This window comes from Raphanus sativus, chromosome 8, assembly GCF_000801105.2.
Source record: "Raphanus sativus cultivar WK10039 chromosome 8, ASM80110v3, whole genome shotgun sequence".
Taxonomy (NCBI): Eukaryota; Viridiplantae; Streptophyta; class Magnoliopsida; order Brassicales; family Brassicaceae; genus Raphanus; species Raphanus sativus.
In genome coordinates this window covers 7,292,450-7,312,381 of record NC_079518.1, presented here as the reverse complement: position 1 = coordinate 7,312,381, position 19,932 = coordinate 7,292,450, and the positions used below count along the sequence as shown (strand labels likewise).

General features: G+C 37.0%; 4 protein-coding genes and 1 pseudogene across 4 annotated transcripts; 3 read left to right on the top strand and 2 right to left on the bottom strand.

The window, feature by feature from the left end:
* The first annotated feature begins 95 nt into the window (after positions 1–95).
* LOC130498651 (EPIDERMAL PATTERNING FACTOR-like protein 2) lies at positions 96–825 on the top strand (annotated as a pseudogene).
* A 9,452-nt stretch (positions 826–10,277) lies between these two features.
* Positions 10,278–12,499, top strand: LOC108819847 (uncharacterized). The gene is made up of 2 exons (XM_018592871.2): positions 10,278–10,528; positions 10,758–12,499. Exon 2 carries the CDS (start codon positions 10,786–10,788, stop codon positions 12,352–12,354), a length of 1,569 nt encoding a protein of 522 aa, XP_018448373.1. The 5' UTR covers positions 10,278–10,528; positions 10,758–10,785; the 3' UTR covers positions 12,355–12,499.
* Positions 12,500–12,575: 76 nt separating this feature from the next.
* On the bottom strand, positions 12,576–13,659 carry LOC108820939 (cytochrome c oxidase subunit 6a, mitochondrial). The gene is made up of 4 exons (XM_018593973.2): positions 13,483–13,659; positions 13,105–13,211; positions 12,931–12,973; positions 12,576–12,765 (listed from the first exon to the last, which is right to left on the bottom strand). Exons 1-4 carry the CDS (start codon positions 13,595–13,597, stop codon positions 12,722–12,724), a joined length of 309 nt encoding a protein of 102 aa, XP_018449475.1. The 5' UTR covers positions 13,598–13,659; the 3' UTR covers positions 12,576–12,721.
* A 1,003-nt stretch (positions 13,660–14,662) lies between these two features.
* On the top strand, positions 14,663–16,317 carry LOC130499219 (protein RMD5 homolog). The gene is made up of 2 exons (XM_056993258.1): positions 14,663–14,752; positions 15,055–16,317. Exon 2 carries the CDS (start codon positions 15,075–15,077, stop codon positions 16,230–16,232), a length of 1,158 nt encoding a protein of 385 aa, XP_056849238.1. The 5' UTR covers positions 14,663–14,752; positions 15,055–15,074; the 3' UTR covers positions 16,233–16,317.
* LOC108819846 (glycine-rich domain-containing protein 2-like) lies at positions 16,296–19,373 on the bottom strand. Its single transcript, XM_056993257.1, has 4 exons — positions 19,033–19,373; positions 18,619–18,739; positions 17,002–18,540; positions 16,296–16,921 (listed from the first exon to the last, which is right to left on the bottom strand). Exons 1-4 carry the CDS (start codon positions 19,194–19,196, stop codon positions 16,397–16,399), a joined length of 2,349 nt encoding a protein of 782 aa, XP_056849237.1. The 5' UTR covers positions 19,197–19,373; the 3' UTR covers positions 16,296–16,396.
* Positions 19,374–19,932: the final 559 nt, after the last annotated feature.

Genomic DNA, 19,932 nt, shown 5'->3' with positions numbered 1-19,932 from the left:
TTTTCCCTTTAAAGGGTAGTCACTTTCCTATTTCTTTTCTACTCGCAAGATCTTCCTCTAGACATCAATAAGCAGAGAGATAGAAAAGAGAGAGAATGGCGTTGTCGATCTTGTGTCTGAAAATGCCGTTTGTGCAGCAAAATGTCAAGCTGTCTACTGATGTTGCTGATTCTTAATTCGACCCTTTTCAGTCTAATGGCTAATGTAAATGGGTCAATGTCACGTTTCATGTGTTAAAACAAAATTTCCAAATGTTAATTATTCTTTTACTTCTTATGACATTTTCAGGTAGACCAGAGCCAAACTCGCGTGAATTCACTAAGGTACAGTTCTTAAACCTCCTGTTTTTATTTCCTTCCAATTATCTTGATTTTTTAAATGTCATTAATTATGGACAGAGAGGAGATCAAGATCAGAAGATGATGATGAGAGGTTTAATAGGATCAAGTCCACCAAGATGTGAAAGAATGAGATGTCGTTCGTGTGGTCACTGTGAAGCAATTCAAGTTCCTACTAATCACCAAACGAAGCTTCACTCTCCTTCTTCTTTCTCGTCCTCTGTGATTATTAATCTCGATTACATCAGAGGAGAAGACACTACTAATTATAAACCCATGAGCTGGAAATGCAAATGTGGTAACTCCATCTATAACCCTTGAAGAAATTCCTTTATTTTTATCTACAAATTTTTTTTTTTTCTTTGTTGGGCTAAACTCAAAAATCTCTGTGTACATATATATGTATTAGTTTCTGATAATTCTGCGTTATTTAGATTCTAATGATGTTTTTTATAGTGGTTAACAAAAACACAGAGATGAATAAAATTCTGCGTTATCCAAAAATGATTTGCTTTGATTTTATATAACTAGTATGACTTTTGATTTTACAAAAAGTGAAAGTAACCTTTAAAAATCGACAAGTGATAAATATTTCATTAGTCTAGTGGTATTTTTACCAAAAAAAAATTGACAAGGGAATATACTATTATTTGGTATTAGAAGAACACGCATTGTGAACAGAACGCACGGAAACCTATTTTCATGACGTTTCTGACAAATACCAATTTTATGGATGAAAGCTACATCACACGCGTACATATGCATTATATAAAATACATTATACATGTATATATGCATATGAGATTATTTGGAAATATTATTTGGAAATAATGTTGGCGTATTTAATAAAAAAAAGCAAAAAAAAATATTGTTTTTTTTGTCGACGATTGTTGGTTATAAACTTATAATAAACAGACATAAATACGTTTGGTACATACATGATACATTGGTATATGATTGTGAAAAAGAATAATAATCATCCATAGATGATGGACAAATAATCAGCCGTTCTGCTGTCGTCAATAACGATTATGTCATCACATTGATTTCGGTTGTATTTAGTGACTGCTAGTAATTTTCTGTGTCCCTGGTACTTGTTTGCGTAGAGTTCAGAGACTCCGTGAAATTTATTTGTAAGAGCGAGTTCTTGAATCGAGTTTTTATTAATTATATATCCATATTTAAGAATAATTTAATAATATATTTTTATATTTTAGATTTTGACTATTTAAAAACAGACACATGGCTTATGGGGTATCTTAATTTTGATTTTAGATCTCTCTTGTGAAAACATGTTCTCATACTTCCTTTTTTTTGTTCAAATTTCTCATACTTCCTATTTTTATAGTTTTATTATTTTATTTTAAAGCTATTTTGAGACTATACAATGAGTATATCCTAACTACTCTACCTTTTATATAATAAACATTAAATTCTTCGATTTCAATACAATAACATTTTATATTTTCTAAAACTAAAGTTCAGCCTTTTATATACTCTTCTGTTTCAAAATACATTAAATTTTAGGATTGCATACTAATATTAAAAAAATGTTTTTTATCTTTAAAATATTATTGAAAATTATTCAACGAATCACTATAAAATATCATTTGTTACTCAATTTTTGATAAAATTAAAAAAAACATTATATAAAAAACATTATCTATTTGACACATCAAAAACTCCCTAAATCATCATATCTATTTAGAAACGGAGAAAGTAATAAACATCAAATTCTTTGGTTTCAAAATAATAACATTTTTTTAACGGAAATTAGCCTTTTATATAATAAACATTAAATTCTTTGGTTTCAGTACAATAACATTTTTTTTTTCCAAAGCAAAAAATCGAAGAATCAATAAAAAACAGAACAAAACTATATCATATTTTCACAAAAAAACTATTTAATATTTTCCAATTTTGAAAAATGTCATTTTTCGACATTTTTACAGAGATAAAAAAATGATAAAAATGTATTTGTGTTCTTATAAATATACTTATTAACCAATACAATTTAAAATAAATATTTTTTAAAATAAAACTAATGCATTTTTGATTAACAGTAAATTTAAAATAAATACAAATTGCATTAGAATTTTTAAATAACACTATTTGTGAAACAAAGTATCAAAATAATATTTTTGGTGAAACAGATGATAGTATATTTTTTTACTTGTTTAGCAGTGGCTGAAGACCTAATTTAATCTGCATGTTGTTGTTTTTCTGCTGGATGATAAACTTGTTTGGGTTTGAGCTTTTAGTGGATTATTCTTGTTACTTGTATGCTTCCCTATGTTTAGGGCCTTTGTCTCTAGAGAATCTTTGGCTCTAGTTCTGTATCAGGTTTGTTTCAAAAGTTTAATAAAATTTCTAGATGACAAAAAAATAAAATAAATCAATGTACAATAATGATATATATAATATAATATATATATATATAATATATATATATAAAGTGTATAAATTGAAACATATATAAAATGCGGAACCAGTTTAAAAAAATTTGAGTCATTTGACAAATTGGTAGATCAATGGCTATATGTATTAACGTTTGAAATTTTGAGAATCCAAAACTTATATTTTATTTTGGCTATGACATATATCACCAACTTTTTTTTGATAACTGGGAAGTGTTTGGTGGACCGAGATCCAACCGATTAATCTTATGAAAATCTGTCCACCGGGCTAAATAAACCTGGTTGTTCGCAACAGAAATTAGATGTCTATATCATCTGGCCATATAAACAGTTAAATCTGAGTTTTGTAGATTTTCAAACCCAAAATGCTTATTATCTTTCCAAATCTATTGTACCACTCGACCACACTTGTTCGACAACGCTTGTGTGGTTCCTATCACCAACTTTGATTAAACGTAAAATCATCATCATATAGTTATTATATCTATGTTAAGTCAATGATCATTTCTATTTATATGCTACAAGTTATAGCATGTCTTTCGTTTTCAATCCAATTGAGCATTTTGGAATATATGCATAAAACATGTAGAAATTAGAATGAAGTTTGGACAAAGCCTATTATTCATAAAGAAATGTAAAGAATCTGAGGTGATGGGATTGATCATATAGAAAGATGAAGGGAAATGACAAAACAAAAGAGAGAAGATGTGTGTTTGTTGTGTCTGTGGGGTTTAGTAATTTCGCAAATCAAGCAAAGCAAGCAGTCTTGTTTCTATCTACTATTTTTCCTTTTGAATGACTTTACTTGCTCCATAATTTATTTGTTTTCATTTATTAATTATCCCTCAATAGTTGAATAATAAGAAAATATATTTGGAAATAGGTGGAGACCTCCACCCAAGTGTCAATCAGAGTCAGTACAGGTCTGCCACAATGCTACTGATTTAACTAATCTTCTGAACGACAACGCCGCTCCAAACATTTTATATAGTAACTTCAAAATTATTCATTAATACGTAATGTGTATAATTTCATAATCCCTGTTTTACAAAAATATATTTTGAACATTTATAGGGCAGTTCCAACGGTAGGTATTTATTGAGTTTCTTTTTTTTTTTTTTTTATTGAGTTTTTCTATTATCAAAATATATTAAAAACAGATTAGAGAAGAGAAAGAATTTCAATCATGAAGAGAGAGATGACACAATCCTTACCAAGCAAACTATGTTGACGTTTTTTTTTTTTTTTTTTAGTTTACAGGTGCTGCTGTTCTGCTAGTTAATAGCTTTGAAAATAAAACATAATTAAGTAAGTAATAAAGTATTAGTCCGGACGAAGTAGTCCAAGTAGTAAGGACGGGTTTTGGTGGCAAACACCATCCGGGTTCGATCTCCCCATGCGGAAATTACCCTGCTTCGTTCTGGACACCAAAGCGGTACTTGGTTCGATCTAGCCCAGGTAAAGCCCTCCCGGGTAAAGTGGACCGCTGCCTGACCGGGCCCAGGGATTGACCCGCGAAGCGAGGAACCCTGGATTATCAAAAAAAAAAAATAAATAAAGTATTATCATTTTTTTGTTAAAGAAACTTAAATGGTTCTACCGTTGAGGATTGTTTGATTGAATTATATGACACTGCTAAATACTATATCATGTTGCGAATTGACCATGTTACAACGGAGAAATAATGATTTTATTTCAATAGCTCGGTTAATTTGCAATTTGCTATGATGGCTAAATCATTGTTGAATTAATGAGTCTCTGTGGTAAACGAAGCATTTTACTATCGTTAATTCCTCACTCAGCCTTTGTTAATAGACGAATACTTTGGTTCATGTCGCTTAAATGTTTTTGTTCTGTAATATCAGTATCTGTGAACCGCCGACAGATTTCAAAATGCGACCTCCCTGTAAAAATGTTTATAATCTGAGAAAATTGCATTTTTGTGTGTTTAGACGATTTATGTCACATGTCGCACTCTCGATGAAGCCATTAAAAACTACGTGACAAAACGAAGAGACACAAAATAAGAAGCATAGACGAGGAAGAACAATGAGAGTAAAAACATAAAATATCCCGATCTCTTTTTGTTATGTTTAGTTAACTGTTTTCGCTATCTTCTCTGTTGCATCACTTCCTTCGAGTTATGGATGGAATTACCAATGTAGGAAAGAGGCTTAGAGCCATTGGAGATAAATTCTTTAAAGAACAGAGATGACAACGTACAGTCACGTGGAGGCATTTTGGACATATCCATAATCACTCTCCATGATCTATTCTAACGTCCATTGCTCCATACCTCATTCATTGGTTCTTCTACAACACATGCCTTTGCTCATCATAATATCAGATAAGGTTAATGCTTCCACGTGAGATATTATTATAAGAGACTGTGAGTATATAATATCTTCTTTTGTTACTACGATTAAATATGGATTAATGGTCAGCCATGTAACATCATTACAAAAAGTTATTTTCTATGACCACCATGTTTGGTACGTACGTACTGTATATGTATGTATGTATGTATCCGGATTTAAACCCATCATTTACAATATAATTTAAATTTAAACATCATATTTATATTTGTAACATAGACAAAAGCAATTTCAATAATGCAGAGAATAATTATTCTCAAAGAGCTGAAGACAAAAAATACAGAGAAGAATAAAGATTCCAATGGTCCAATATGGATTTTGGTCCTTAATCTGGGTATGAATCTGTACGCACAATGGCAAACACGTCTCAGACGTTTTCTCTCTGGCAACACCTCAAATATTTATATGTATATTATTTCTTATGCATAGTAAATATTTCTAATCAACTTTTTTTGGGACAAAATCAATATCCTATATAGATCGTTTGTTATATTTTTTCTTTGTTAAAGGATATATATTGCTGGTTAATGATCTGATTTAGTTATGTCTAGAACTAATTATTAGTAGATAAACCGGTAGTCAATTATAATATATGGTATAACATCCACCATGACATTTGTACCACTATACCATCACATCATAGCTCAACTCATGAAAAATGTCCAACAATATCATAATTATAGATGGGTCTATCTACTGTTATATGCACTGTTAGGAATTTATCGATCGTTTGATTGCTTAACTAAACGACACAAGATTTTTAACCCAGTTCCCTTGCGGTACCTCTGGGGTGGGAACCGTCTCCCACAACTTCCACTATCAATCAAAGGGTTTACACAAACGCTCTAAGCGCTCAATTGAAAAGACACAACAAAGAATATGAGAGATCAAAGAAACTCTATCCCGGAGCGACATGACTCGAACAATGTCTCCTAAGTTTCTTCTACCCGACCTCTCTCCCGACTCCCTCTTTGTTCTACTTCTATTTCGGATGCCTTGTTTTGACCACCAACAGCCTTATTTATATCCCATTCACCGTCTTTGATTTTCATGTTCCTGATTGTCGTAGTGACCGTCATTAACCAACAAAGGAAACTTAACTTATACGTAATGACGGTGTTTGTTTGGTCTCCTACCAATCAAACGAACAAAGCTATTTGATCCAACCATAGTGGGCTGGAATTGGGCCTAACTACCCACAAACTCCACCTTTAGCCCACATTCCTTGCCATCAAAAACAAACCCCTTTATCTTCATTTCTTCCTAATCTTTCACCTGCAGACACGTTACTCATGTCATAAACCACAAAAGAGAATCATACTTGCTGCTGGACTTTATTTAGTTTTGAACTTGTGAAATGCTGAACTGGCCCATACAGAAAAACAAGCCCAACTAACTCCACTGTTGCTTCATCCTTTACGACAAATTCTTTTGTCTTAGCCATTGCCGAAGTCATGTTTTTTCTTGACAATGAAACAGATGTGACGGTGAGACTTCTGCTTTTTCCGGTAGTTCTCTCCGATGTAACCAACGCCATTCATCTTAGAAATTAAGTGAACCATGACGTCTTTTCCTTCTCCGATAACGAAACCTGTTCATCTGCTACAATTAATTCTCATCTACGATCGAGACAAGCAATTCCATCTTGCGGTTTAGAAAACTTGAGAGAGTCGCGACTATCCCTCACGCTTCCTTCACTGAAGAATATTTTTCGCGATTGTAAAGTTGAAGCTTCCCCTTTCTGATTTCGTCTCAGATATAAATTCTGACATGTGATTGGAACTTCGGTGAACCTCTGTAGTACAAGATGGTTCCTTCCGGCGACATTCAACTCGAGTCAGTCTCAACAGGCGATGAAACCTCATGTCCTTTTCCAAAGGCAACATCATCAAACAAACCCGATCACCGCTTCTGCACCTTCCGTTGACTTCTCTGACGAGACCCACATGAGTCATCAACAATGACGTTTCTCGTCACGTTCCTCTCTGCATCTCCCTGTGATGCCCTTGTTGCCATTACTCCACCTGGAGCTGCTTCACCAGAGCTACTGCAACTTTTGACAACCTGATCTCTTCGCCATTAAGAGTACGTAATACTTGACTTTGGCCTTAACCCTTTGAGTATTCCCTTGATAGTGAACATAACCTGATGCAACTTCAACTTGAATCTTTGCATCCTCTGGCATAAGGCTTCGACGCCATTACCCAATGTAATCTCTAGTACCCACTCGCTCTTAGTCAATCCCTTATCCTGATGACTGTAGCTCGTATCTTTGAGATTATAAATTCCTTGAACCTCTGTTTTCTTGTCTTCTCTTAACAGCTTCTCCGATGAACAACCTTCATCTTTCCACTATTCTGATGATTTTAGGTAATCTTCTTAACCTTAATCACCTCCTCCTTACTCTGTTTCTCTGTTAAAGAAACAAACAGAAATTCTAACCCGAATGTCATGTTTCTCTCACATCTGCTCCATCTGAAACTGCATAGCTTCTTGCCTCGTCGTCCTTGTCCAATCTCTTCGGACAGAAGCTCCACCTTGTCTCTCGTGAGACCCTTATAACTGTGACTTGATTCTCTTCATCACAGCGCAACCAGCCGTTTTCTAATGAGAGATCAGTCTTCTCTCATATTTATGAAGCTTTCCGGTAACTTCACAGACCTTGAAACATTCTTCTTAGTTTCTTTTGAATTTTTTTTTTTTCAGCTACTACACCTTAAGCAGATTCTTTTGCCAATATCTATCCACCCTAGCTTCATAATTGTCGCAGGTAACCTTCTCAACCATACTTATGAGCTTTTGATTTTTTTTTTTTTTTATCAAACCTTGCAACTTGATTCCCTGTGATATCCTTTTGATTCATATCATGTGCACTTGATCTTAGAATCAAACTCCTCCCTGAATCTTTTTCTAACAGTCTTGAACCTCACTGCTAGTTTCCTTTGTCTCACGCCAACTGCTCTCGTGACGTTCTTGACACTTCTCTTTGTAACAGCTCACCTTGATATCACTTCTAGACCCCATGATATCCCTCCTAGCTGAAACACCATTCCTTGCTGCAATACTTGTTGTTTGTATTGCTAACACCCCAACGTTTACTGCCTGCATCACAACAGCCTTTGGACTTACCATCAGACTTCTTCTGAAATACCATATAACATGTCTTTGATATTAATACTTCCTCACGTGAGTTTTCCTTGTCCACCTTAGAGAATTTTTCCCGTTCTCTTCTTGTGATGCCAAAAGAAAACAACTATAACCATACTGTTTTCTTACTCTCCACGTAGCTTGTTAATTTATCCATGCAATCATCCTCCTTACTTGGATGCCTTTTAATTTTTTTTTTTTTTGTCTTGGAGACTTCCTCATGTTTTCAAAGTGATAGACTTAGACTAATACACCGTTAGTCTTCACCTCAATACTAGACGTCACAAAACTTTGACATCTCCTCCAGCAATGTGAACTTATACATCTCTTGTACCACTGTTTATAAAAAACAGGACACGCCGTCTAACTCCATTGTTAGAAAGACTATCGACACAAAACCCATTGCATATTTTACTGCGAAATAACTTCTTAAGCACCAATCACTTAGAACATGCAGTCTCCTATTCCTTGCATGATAAATTCTGATATATAGCTCCTTGATGATCTTCCTTGAATCCTTGATCATCTCCGTCAACTTCTTCTGACGTTTCCTGAAACACCGATGATCACGAAACACTACTATCTTTCTCAAGTTCTAACATCATCTCCACCTTGATCTAAAATCCTTCGGTAGATCCTTGAACACACTTTGTACCGCCATGAGTAATGGAACCCGCCGCCTAACTTTCAACCTTGTTAGGAAGACTTTCGATACCGCCCTTGTTCAACTGCCCTGAGATGAGTGTTATTGCTTCAACGCCTTGTGCGTTTTACCCTCCGCCAAAACCGTGTTGCCCTTTGATCTTCCAAATTTGTGTTGCCATCATCTTGGAGATAACAATTCGCACTCTCCTTGAAGAACATATAGGTCCCTTTATCATTCTTCTTTGCGATTTTGTTTAAGCTCCTAGATCTCTTTTACACCCGCAATCAAAACCTGGATTGCTCTGATACCACTTGTTAAGAATTTATCGATCGTTTGATTGCTTAACTAAACGACACAAGATTTTTAACCCAGTTCCCTTGCGGTACCTCTGGGGTGGGAACCGTCTCCCACAACTTCCACTATCAATCAAAGGGTTTACACAAACGCTCTAAGCGCTCAATTGAAAAGACACAACAAAGAATATGAGAGATCAAAGAAACTCTATCCCGGAGCGACATGACTCGAACAATGTCTCCTAAGTTTCTTCTACCCGACCTCTCTCCCGACTCCCTCTTTGTTCTACTTCTGTTTCGGATGCCTTGTTTTGACCACCAACAGCCTTATTTATATCCCATTCACCGTCTTTGATTTTCCTGTTCCTGATTGTCGTAGTGACCGTCATTAACCAACAAAGGAAACTTAACTTATACGTAATGACGGTGTTTGTTTGGTCTCCTACCAATCAAACGAACAAAGCTATTTGATCCAACCATAGTGGGCTGGAATTGGGCCTAACTACCCACATGCATGAAAAGTACGAGGTACTCGATGAGTAAGTACACGGTTTAAAGCTTGCATGGGTTGGGCATTCTGAAAGAAGTGATGAAGGGTTATTAATTTCGTTGAAAGCTTATAATATATGGAGCAAAGGAAATCTGCACACCTAAAGTACTATCACTATTAAGATGAAAGATCATCAAGACTATTATAAAATATATGAGTATACGTAAATTTGGTTAGGCTGAAGCAAATGGTTTATCTTATCCATTTCAAACAAATATGTTTTACAACATATGACTATATGATCCTTCGAAAAAAAAAAACATATGACTATATGAGATGTTTTTTCAGCGTAACATTGAGTTGGGGTATCGATGGTCGGTCAAGAAGGCTAACTTTGGGTCACAGCTCACAGATGATATACTAGTTAGAACGTTCATAGTTACCCGTTTGCGTTTTGATATTACGGGCCTAATATCATCAGCCCATTAGGTGAAAACGGGCCTTACGGGCCTAATATAAGAAAAAAGAAAAGAAATAGTATTATTATAGAAAGTAGGAAAGGACGTTAATTTGAAGAGTTGAAGTCAGCGGAAAAAAGAAAGTCGACCGACGACGTCGCCTTGAAGTCAGTTAGAGAGAGTGGTTAAGAAAATATTTAAAGTGGGGAAGGAAAGGAAGCACGAGTTTTGACGTTACTCTCTAACTCTCTTTTCTCCTTGTCCCTAGATCCAAGAACTCGCTCACACTTATTACCTTTCCTTCTTTGATCTTTCATCTTCGCCGTTATTAGAAGTTTTACTTCGGCTGATCAAACTTTTCCAGGTTTTTTTTTTTAATTTTCCCCTTTTTATTTTATTGATTTTACCGCCGTTTTGTTCTATATACATGTGATTGTCGATTGATTATACGTTTTTTTTTGGATTATTTAAAGTACAAATTGAGCCTTTTTGATTTGTGATTACGTTCTTCTCTGAGCTTGAAAGTGCGCGCCTAAAATGATTTGCTATTTTGGTTTCTGAGATATTTGTTTTTTTTCTTTTTTGGGAATTAGGGTTTGGTTTGGGAGTTTTTTTTTTAAAATGGGGAGATCATCGCCGAGAAGAGGGCAGAGATCAAAGGGAGTGAAGGTCAAACACTGTCTTCAGTTCACTCTGTTGCTCGCTGTGGGGATATGGCTTCTTTATCAACTCAAGCATTCACATGTTGATGACAAGAAAGGTGCTGCAAAGATTGTTTCTGCTGGGGAGGAGGATCAAGTGGTGAAGCTGGGAAGGAAAGATGTTAACCGTGGTGGTGTCGTCGAGGAGACTAAGAAGAATGATGAAGTGATCAAGAATGAAGAGGAGATTTTAGAGAGGGAGGAGGAGAGAGGCGAGGAGGAAGGGAGTAATGACAAGGAAAGTCAAGGTACAGGGAATGAAGAAGGGGAGGATGAGAGTGAGACGAGTAGTGAAGAAGCTAGAGAGAAGAATTACAAGGGTGATGATGCTTCCAGTGAGGTGGTTCATGAGATGGAGGAGGAAGAGAGTAAGTCTAATATTACTGAGACTGTCAGTTTCCATGAAGACGAGTCTGGTCCAAAGACTGAACAACTAGTTAAAGATTCTGTTATTATTAATAATAGTAATGTTTCTTCTAACACAACCGAGGGGAATCGAAGTGATGATGATGGTGAGCAACAAGAGACTAAGACTGAAGCAGGGGAGAACACAGGAGGTGACAACGAGTCTGACGAAACAGTAACCAAGAGTGTGGTGTTGGAGAAGGGGTTCTCTGATTCTAATGGTGAATTGCCTGAGAGTAGTAACCAGTCGGCTTCTAATGCAACTGAAAAGACCATTGGTTATCAAGAAACTAGAAATGAAGAAGACGAGCGGGAGAAGATACAATCTTCTAAGATACAATCTTCTCAACTCTCATCTGAAGTGGAGAGTAAAAGCAAAGAGGAGTCCTTGTCCCAAGACGATAGTAAAGAGGAAGGACCCCAGAAAAAGAAGAAAGAGGACTCTTCATCCCAAGAGGAGAGTAAAGAAGAAGAGGGACATAAGAAGGAGAAAGAAGAGACTTCACAACAAGAGGAAAAGGAGAAAGGAGAGGCTTCTTCGCAAGAGAAGAATGAAAACAAAGAAACTGAGAACATTGAGAAAGTAGAGTCTTCGTCCCAAGAGGAGGGTGTGAGCAAAGAAACTGAGAACAAGGAGAAAGGAGAGGCTTCTCTAAAAGAGGAGAACACTGAGAAAGTCCAGTCTTCGTCCCAAGAGGAGAATGTGAGCAAAGAAGCCGAGAAGAGCGAGAAAGAAGAGTCCTCAGAATCTCAGCAAACGGAAAGCACCGACAGCGAGAAGAACATTGAACAGGTGGAATCTACTGATTCTTCAAACACACAGGAGAAGAGTGACGAACATGAAACTGATGGAAACAAGAGTCAGCCTGGCAGCCAGCAAAGCAAGTCGGCTGCTAATGATATACAGAAAACAGAGAATGACACATCAAAAACAGAGTCGGACAAGGAGAAGAAAGACAACAAAACCGGTGAAACAGAGGAGTCCCAAAACGATCAAGAGCATACTAAGGACGCTGGAACAGATCTGAAAACTCAGCCCGAGTCTAACAATGGATTCACCAACGACAAAGTTGCTGCTGAGTGAGTCCCTTTAACCAAAGTTGTCTGTCATGTACTGTTGTATACTACATATACTCGAAAATACTTTTTTCATATCACTGGAACTAATCCCCAATTAGTAGTACTGAGTTTTGAAACCAATCAATATATGAAATAAAACCATTATATCTCTTGTTCTGCCTCAAAATCTCCATTTCTATTGAGATTGAATCTCAAGAGATTTGAGGAACCACAAGTATTTGATAATAACAAAACAAAAGTTATTATTCTTATTTCCCAACAAGAGTGGTGTAGCAAATAGTAGACAACGTTAAAAACAAAGACGATAAGCAATTTAGCCTATCAAATGAACAGAGAAGAAGAAAATTTATTGTAAAGACGCAAAGAAGATTTCAGTGCCCTTCGTTGTGCTTCACCTCGAACAGACCGTCTGGACCTGAGGACATCAAATATAGAACAGAGTAAAATTTCAGAAAGCTACGGATAATCTATGATTCAGCCTATAATGGTTTTATAAGGAGAACCCATGACGAAAGTGTCGTTCTTTGTCACATCTAAACAGTAATGGAAAAGATTTAAAACCGGAAGAGTATGAACATACCCCAAGGAAACTCCTTGTTGCGGATGTGCATATATGGATAGGCCTGTAACAAGGACAGTGTGAAAAAACAAAATAGCATAAGTAACAACTTCATCATCTTGCAGGCTAATGGCTACATACATAACCATGCTCTCAAAAAAAAGTAAATCCAATAAGAAGAGAAAGGAGGCTTACAGGAGGATCCTCGCCGTGATGATGACCCTTAGATAAAACATAGGCGGCTAGAGCAGTGCAACTAGCAATTCCCAGATATGTTATCTTCTCCCACTTCGCTGCTTCATCTGTTAAAATTAATAATAAAAATTAAGACTTTGGATCCTTTCAAAATGGATCATTGAAGATTTTGATACATCCAATCCAAATTGACCAATCGCTCGATCCAAATCTATATTTGAATTGAATCCGTGTAGAATCATATTGAATCTTAAATCAATTCAGAGCTAGTAAATAATTATATTATACCAAATCTTCAGTATTGAGTAAAATCAGAGACAACACTAGACACGAAAAAAAAACTAGATCGGATTGAAAAAGAGATGAGAAAAATATTACAAGCATCGTCATGGCCAGCAGAAGATGAGAATCTTCTCTTTGGGGCAACGGATGTCCTCGGGGCCGCGCCGATCGCTGCTCGTGAAAGTGCTGAACGTACTATCGCCGTCGCCATTCTTCCGGATCTCTTTATTCGCTTCTCTCTCTCTCTCTCTGTCTGAAAAGTCTATCTCACTACGTGAGATCAGACGTCCCTAAACCTATAATCCAACAATCTTCAAAAGCCCAACGAGCCTTATCTTATATGGGCTGTTTCGTTTTCTTAACAACTTTTTTTTTTCTGTCTGTCAATAACAACTATTTTATTTATTCATATAAAATACAACAATACAAAATATGTAGTTATAATAGTCAAATTTAAAATGGATAAGATATAGTATTACACATAAACTAAAAATCTGAAGATGATTTCTTCTAAGCCATCTTCCTAGATAACAGAATAACAATTTTATTTTCTTTGAAGCTATTAGTTTGGCGATCATCCATTTGATAAAATCTTAAACTCTTATTCGCAATTTTCTTTATTGTATAACATTGTCCAAACTCCAATTAGATTTATATAATTTTTTTCCATGTTCTGGGAGAAAAATGTTTCAATTTTTTTTATATATTTTCAATGTAATTTTTGTTAATTAATAATAAAAAGTTGTGATTTTTAAAAACATTATTATATTTCTTGAAATTTTATTGGTTTAGAATTACGGGAACCATAAAATTACAGAAAACTATACAGTAATAAGTATATTTTAATATGTTTTTTTAATAATGTTATTTTGAAATGGAGAAAATAGATATTAGTCAAGTCAATTAAGAATTCAGTATAATGATTTCCTAGATTGGACCTGAATTTTCAACGGTAATAGTGCTGCGGCAACCAAACAAACAAACAGTCTTAATAACTTTGGGCCTCATCTTCCCTCTTTTACAATAGAAATGGGCTCTTTCAGAACCCAAATATCTAGAGTTTCTTTTTTGTCAATATATATCAAAAGAGTTAATCATCTATCATGTGCTCCACAGTAAAAGAAAAACAATTCGATAAAATCCAACGGTCAAGATCCGTTCATCACCGATAACACTGAGACGCCGTCGTTTTCACGGAACTCGTACAAAAGATAAAACAGTATAAGGTAGCGATGAGAAAAATAAATAAAAAAACTACAGAAGAAAATAAAACTAAATAAAAAAAAGAAAATAACGAAATCTGGTTTCGTCCGGCGACAAGCGAAGGAAGGCGGTTCTACTTCATCTTCAACCTCTCGTCCATCAGGTACGGTTTCCCCTTTTCTCTAACTGTTATATATGTATTCGGAAACGCGATGTTGATCGATTTTTTCACTGTACGGATTCTTGATTCGTGAAATCGTTAGTGAGAGAAATCGACAGAGATCTTTGTTTCTATTCGAAAAATCGTTTGTATGATATGACTGATCATATATTATATATATATATATATGCTTGTGTCTGGTTCTTCAGAAGGAAGCTTAGATTGGTTTTAGAATCATTTTAAGATACATTTTTTGATTACTCAAACTTTGGTCAGAGAATGTTTGTTGAATCTTTATCTCTCAGGCAACTATTATCACTTGTTAATGGAGTTAAAGAGCATTAAGGATGCGTTTGATCGCGTTGCGAACAAGCAGAAACTCTCATACACCAAAACACAAGAGATCATTCAGATGCTTTCTCAAGAACTCGACAAGGCGTTGATCTTATTACAGGAACAGTTCGACCAACGACCCATCCTTGCTTCTCTGAAGAAAACTTTACAAGAGAACTCTCCACTCACTCAAATCGAAGTTAGGGAGAAAGAACTCAACATGGCTCTCACAAAGTACCCTAAAGTCCTCGAGAAGCAGCAGCTCAACTCCGACATATCAAAGGCTTACAGACACAACGTCGAGTTCGACACCCATGTCGTGAACCAGATAATAGCCAACTTCTTCTACCGTCAAGGGATGTTCGACGTCGGCGACTGTTTCCTCGCCGAGACCGGCGACGAATCCGAGTGTTCCACGAGACGTTCTTTCGTCGAAATGCACCAAATTGTGGAAGCTATGGAGATGAGGAGAGAGCTTGGACCAGCTCTCAACTGGGCGACCTCGAACTCTGAGAAGCTAAGGCAAGCACGGTCCGATTTAGAGATGAAGCTTCACAGCTTACGCTTCCTGGAGATAGCCAGAGACCAAACCTCACAAGAAGCGATCAACTACGCGAGAAAACACATGGCGGGATTCGCAGATAGCTCCCTTTACGAGATCCAGAAGCTCATTTGCTCTCTCTTATGGAGCAGAAACCTCGAACACTCTCCCTACTCGGATCTCCTCGCTCCTTCTCGATGGAACGATGCGGTGAGAGAGTTGACGAGACAGTACTGCAACCTCCTCGACGAATCATCTGAAAGCGCGTTGAGTACAACGCTAGCTGCGGGGACGCAGGCTTTGCCTGTGCTGTTGAAGTACATGAACGTGATGGTGGCGGCGAACAAGAAGCTCGATTGGCAGAGCGTGGAGCAGCTTCCTGTGGCTGTTGAGCTGTCTGAGGAGTTTCAGTTCCGCTCGGTGTTTGTGTGTCCTGTCTCCAAGGAACAGGCGAGCGATGAGAATCCTCCGATGATGATGTCTTGTGGTCACGTGCTGTGTAAGCAGACTATTAACAAGATGTCGAAGAATGGTGCTAGGTCTTCTTTCAAGTGTCCTTATTGTCCCACCGATGTTGACATCTCAAAGTGTAGGCAGTTGCATTTCTAAAACGTGTTTTGTGTTTGTTCAAACTTTACATTTCCGTAATTATTATATTATAATGTTGCAAAACATGTTAAACATCTCTCATTTTAGTTTTATTATATGGTTTTAATCCAATCTATTAATATTACATATATGTAACTTAGTATGGTTCTTCTTTATTTGAGTAATCAAGCAGTAACGGTGTTGTTTGGAGCTTCTGGTGGTGATGGTACTGGAACATCTTCATTAGCATTACTCTTGATCATATTACCACATCCTCCACTGCAGTTACCACAGGAACCGCCTCCGCAGGAGCCACCACCGCAGCCGCTGCTCTTCTTCATCCCATTCCCACCACATCTTCCACCGCCTCCACTGCATCCACTACCACAGCCGCCACAACCACCACAATGACCACCTTCTTCTTCTTCAACCATGTTCACACTTTTTACACCGCAGCCACTACTAGCGTTAAGCTCCTTAGAATAGCACTTAGCACCACCATTGATCTTCTCAGCCGCTACATCAGCTGGAGTACTGACGTCCACATTCATCATTGTTTCTTCTTCTAACTTCACTTGATCAGTCTCCTCTTTGATTTCATTACCTTTCACCGTCTCTTTTGCCGCTGCAAGAGAGCCTTCCTTCTTGAGAAGATCACTGAGTATGAAAGCAGATACTATTCCAGGCAAAACCATCCATCTCTCATTAGCCTGCATGCATATTTAAGTAACCATAAAGTCAGATGTAAACAAAATTGTGTTTCTTGAGTGTCAAGTCTCAAAACATTTACCTCAAAAGAACCAGATTTCAAGTCTAGCAACCCTACAGCTTTGCCATAAGGATGCTCCTTTGAGAACTCAATAGCAGTCATGAAAAAACCTTGCTCGCTTCTCATCTTTACACAATGTTTTGGCTCATACTCCAGCTTCCTTCCAGAGTAAACTTTCACCGTTCTCTCACCCATAATCTCAAACAAAGAACCATCTCTCTCAGTTATCTGCTTAAGCGACCATTTAGAGTCGAGCAAAGACCAATAACTCCCATCATACTCTGCCAGAACATAACTTTCACCACTCCCTTTCGCACCAACCACTTGTCTTGCATCACTTTTAGGTGCTGCGTCGTTAGCGTTTCTCATCTGAAGACTCATCACCTCTGTCTCGGTTTCATCAACAACGCGTGTAAACATCTTAGCAACACGTGCCTTTCCGACAAGAGGGAAGAAACAAGAGTCTTTCAGCGAAGGTCTTGCTTGAACCATGTGTAGAACAGTCGGACTTGGAGTTGGTGGAGTGAACGAGACAGCCACTCGCAGAGAGACGGGGTCCTTTCCTCTTCTAGCTGGTGTCGCTAACTCCAGCCACTTCTCAACAGAGAGTGTAGTAGTAACCGGAAACAGAAACTCAGAGAGAGATAAAAACGCAAACCCTAAGGTTCTAGACTTAGAAGACATTAGCTGGAACCTAAGCTCTCCTGTAGGCTCACACCTAAACATAGCAACTTGCTTTTCACCACAAGACTCGGATAAAATAGTAAGCTTACGCTCAGCGTTGAACAGAGAATCAGGTTGTGTTTTACTGAACACAACAAACACCTTTCCTTTGTAAGCATCTGGTAGGTTCTTAACACCAACAATCTCCAAGATAACTTCAATGACTTGCACCTCTGGAGATTGTATCACTATTACATCTTCTTTACCAGTTAACTTCTTCCCCAAGAAACCATAAGGAGAAGTTGTAACCGCCTTTGGAGTATTACCTCGGTTCATAGCACCAGCTTTCCAGTACCTTACACCAAACGTCTCTTCCCACATAGCAGTAGTTCCGGAGAAACCAGTGTCGAGCTTCTTACCTTTGCTACGGTCAGAGTCTGTGTCATCATGCTCCAAGACCTTACCGATCATCTTGGTCATGTCCTTGCAGTAAGAGAGAGCGTGAAGCTGGTGTGTGTGCCAGATAAGATCAATATCGTAGGTGGGAACACAGAACAGCTTAACCGATCTTTCTCTGTTTCTCTTGATCAAGTAGAGGAACGCTTTGTATCTAGCCACAGCTTCTTGGAGGAAGACGTCATTGTCTACATGAGGTCTTGAGATTTGGTAGTAAAACGGACATTGTCTCTTAATAGCTGAAACAAGATCGTAAGTGGTGGTTTTTTCCTCTGTTTCTGAGATTGCCTTGTCCAAGTCAAGGTCATAAGGCTCCATAGGGTAGAATCTCTTCCATAGAGTCTCAGTTTGTGACTTGCAGGTTCCATTAACGGAAGATAAAACGCCAGAGTTGTCTAGGACTCTACCATAGAGTTCCTCACAGTCAGTCTTGTACCTCACCTGGATGATTAACAAAGAGAGATTATTTAGCCTAATAGATAACAAATCAAGAAGTGAGATATGGTTTTCAAGATTTACCGGATTGAGTCTGTGGCAGTGCCAAACCCATTCACAGTCAAGTGGGGGGACTAATGGTCCTTCACAGATGGAAGAGGACTCAGTGTACTTAGAAAGGAAAGGAAGCCAATAAGCATTGTATCTGAACAACAACAACTAAGTAATCAAGTTTTTGAAACAATATCATCAAACTTGAAACAAGAGCCCTAACTTGGGCACCAAGTCTCTACACTGGTATAACTATTCCTAACTTGGAATAAATAAAGGAAGCCAACAAAGCATTGTATCTGAACAACAACAACAACAACACCACCAACAACAACAAATCATCAATTTTTGAAACAAGAACCCTAACTTGGGATCCAAGTCTCTACATCTTATGTAACTTAGCCCTAGGTTCTGAATATGATGCAAATAAAGAAAAGAAAGATGCACCTGTAGATGGCTCTTTCAAGTGCGGGGCCGTCGTAGAGACAACGGTTGCGGTCAACAGCTGCGAGGAACTGAAGCTGTTGTTTGGCTGCAGAAAATAGGTCAACGCTTATCTCTATCTTCTGAGCTTCGAGCCATTCCAGTTTTTGATCCATTTCTTCGTCCATCTCTTACAGTAACAACTCAAAGTCTAAGGTAAGACGTTTTGATATTTTTGTTAATCTTGGTATCGTGCAAGAACACGCTTTTGAAAGAGAAGTATGAACTTGAGTTTGACAGAGAAGTCTTCAAAGACCGCTAATATATACACGCGGTTTGTTTACCTTCCTCTATAGGAAATCACAAGAGGCGTCATTATCTATTTGTAATAAATTACTAATAATCCTACGAATGTCAACTATAACATCTCTTCTGTAATTAATATTGTTGTCACTATTTACTTACACTGTTATATATTAGGTTTATATATTTTGTCAACATTTGAACATGTTGTCTTTTCGTCAGCCACAAAAAGTCATTGGATTTAGTCAGTGATTCATTCTACACATAGATTTGGTTAAATTTAAATGATACATTCTACACATAAATTTGGTTAAGTTTATTTAAATTTTACACTTACCAATTTAATAAAACTATTCATATCAAAATAAGAAGAAGAAAAAAGTTTACAAAAAAAAAAAAAAAGCTCCAAAGGTGTAAATTACATAGAGAAGATCACATAATCGGCATTGGAGGAACATAAAGCATGTCCATGATTTTGCTGACAATCTAGTTTAAGAGTTCTACAAGTAATTGAATTTAGGTTTCAAAAAAAAAAAAAAAAAAAGTAATTGAATTTGAGCCTTAATAAACGTTCAACGCCTACAACATGACCAAGTCTTCTTTTTACTTTGAACTTCTCTT